Source organism: Cebus imitator, unplaced genomic scaffold (assembly GCF_001604975.1).
Source record: "Cebus imitator isolate Cc_AM_T3 unplaced genomic scaffold, Cebus_imitator-1.0 Scaffold352, whole genome shotgun sequence".
Lineage (NCBI taxonomy): Eukaryota > Metazoa > Chordata > Mammalia > Primates > Cebidae > Cebus > Cebus imitator.
Genome location: NW_016107667.1, coordinates 1,135,795 through 1,136,832, shown reverse-complemented (window position 1 = coordinate 1,136,832; position 1,038 = coordinate 1,135,795). Strand labels below are relative to the sequence as shown.

The 1,038-nt window shown below is 41.7% G+C and overlaps 1 protein-coding gene across 1 annotated transcript; it reads left to right on the top strand.

Moving 5' to 3' along the window:
* The first annotated feature begins 209 nt into the window (after positions 1-209).
* Positions 210-1,037, top strand: LOC108287695 (transcription factor BTF3-like). The gene has a single exon (XM_037730547.1). The coding sequence runs from the start codon at positions 305-307 to the stop codon at positions 788-790; it is 486 nt and encodes a 161-aa protein (XP_037586475.1). The 5' UTR covers positions 210-304; the 3' UTR covers positions 791-1,037.
* The last annotated feature ends 1 nt before the right edge of the window (position 1,038 follows it).

The window sequence follows — 1,038 nt, the reverse complement described above, 5'->3', positions numbered from 1 at the left end:
ATACAAGAAAAAACAACCCCATCAAAAAGTGGGTGAAGGATATGAACAGAAACTTCTCAAAAGAAGACATTTATGCAGCCAAAAAACATGAAAAAAAGCTCATCATCACTGATCATTAGAGAAATGCAAATCAAAACCACATTGAGATACGATTTCATGCCAGTTAGAATGGCAATCATTAAAAAAGTCAGGAGACAGGCTATCTTGCGTCCCCGCATGTGTGCGCCTATCTCAGCTGGTCCACCCGAGACCTCTTGAGCACCAATGCTAGTCCCCCGCGCGACCCCTTATCTGCTCTGACAAGATGAAAGAAACAATCATGAACCAGGAAAAACTCGCCAAACTGCAGGCACAAGTGTGCATTGGTGGGAAAGGAACTGCTCGCAGAAAGAAGGTGGTTCATAGAACAGCCACAGCAGATGATAAAAAACTTCAGTTCTCCTTAAAGAAGTTAGGAGTAAACAATATCTCTGGTATTGAAGAGGTGAATATGTTTACAAATCAAGGAGCAGTGATCCACTTTAACAACCCTAAAGTTCAGGCATCTCTGGCAGCGAACACTTTCACCATTACAGGCCATGCTGAGACAAAGCCCCTGACAGAAATGCTACCCAGCATCTTAAACCAGCTTGGGGCAGACAGTCCGACTAGTTTAAGGAGACTGGCTGAAGCTCTGCCCAAACAATCTGTGGATGGAAAAGCACCACTTGCTACTGGAGAGGAGGAGGATGATGAAGTTCCAGGTCTTGTGGAGAATTTTGATGAGGCTTCCAAGAATGAGGCAAACTGAATTGAGTCAACTTCTGAAGATAAAACTTGAAGTTACTGGGAGCTGCTATTTTATATTATGACTGCTTTTTAAGAAATTTTTGTTTATGGATCTGATAAAATCTAGATCTCTAATATTTTTAAGCCCAAGCCCCTTGGACACTGCAGCTCTTTTCAGTTTTTTGCTTATACACAATTCATTCTTTGCAGCTAATTAAGCCGAAGAAGCCTGGGAATCAAGTTTGAAACCAAGGTTAATAAAGTTCTTTG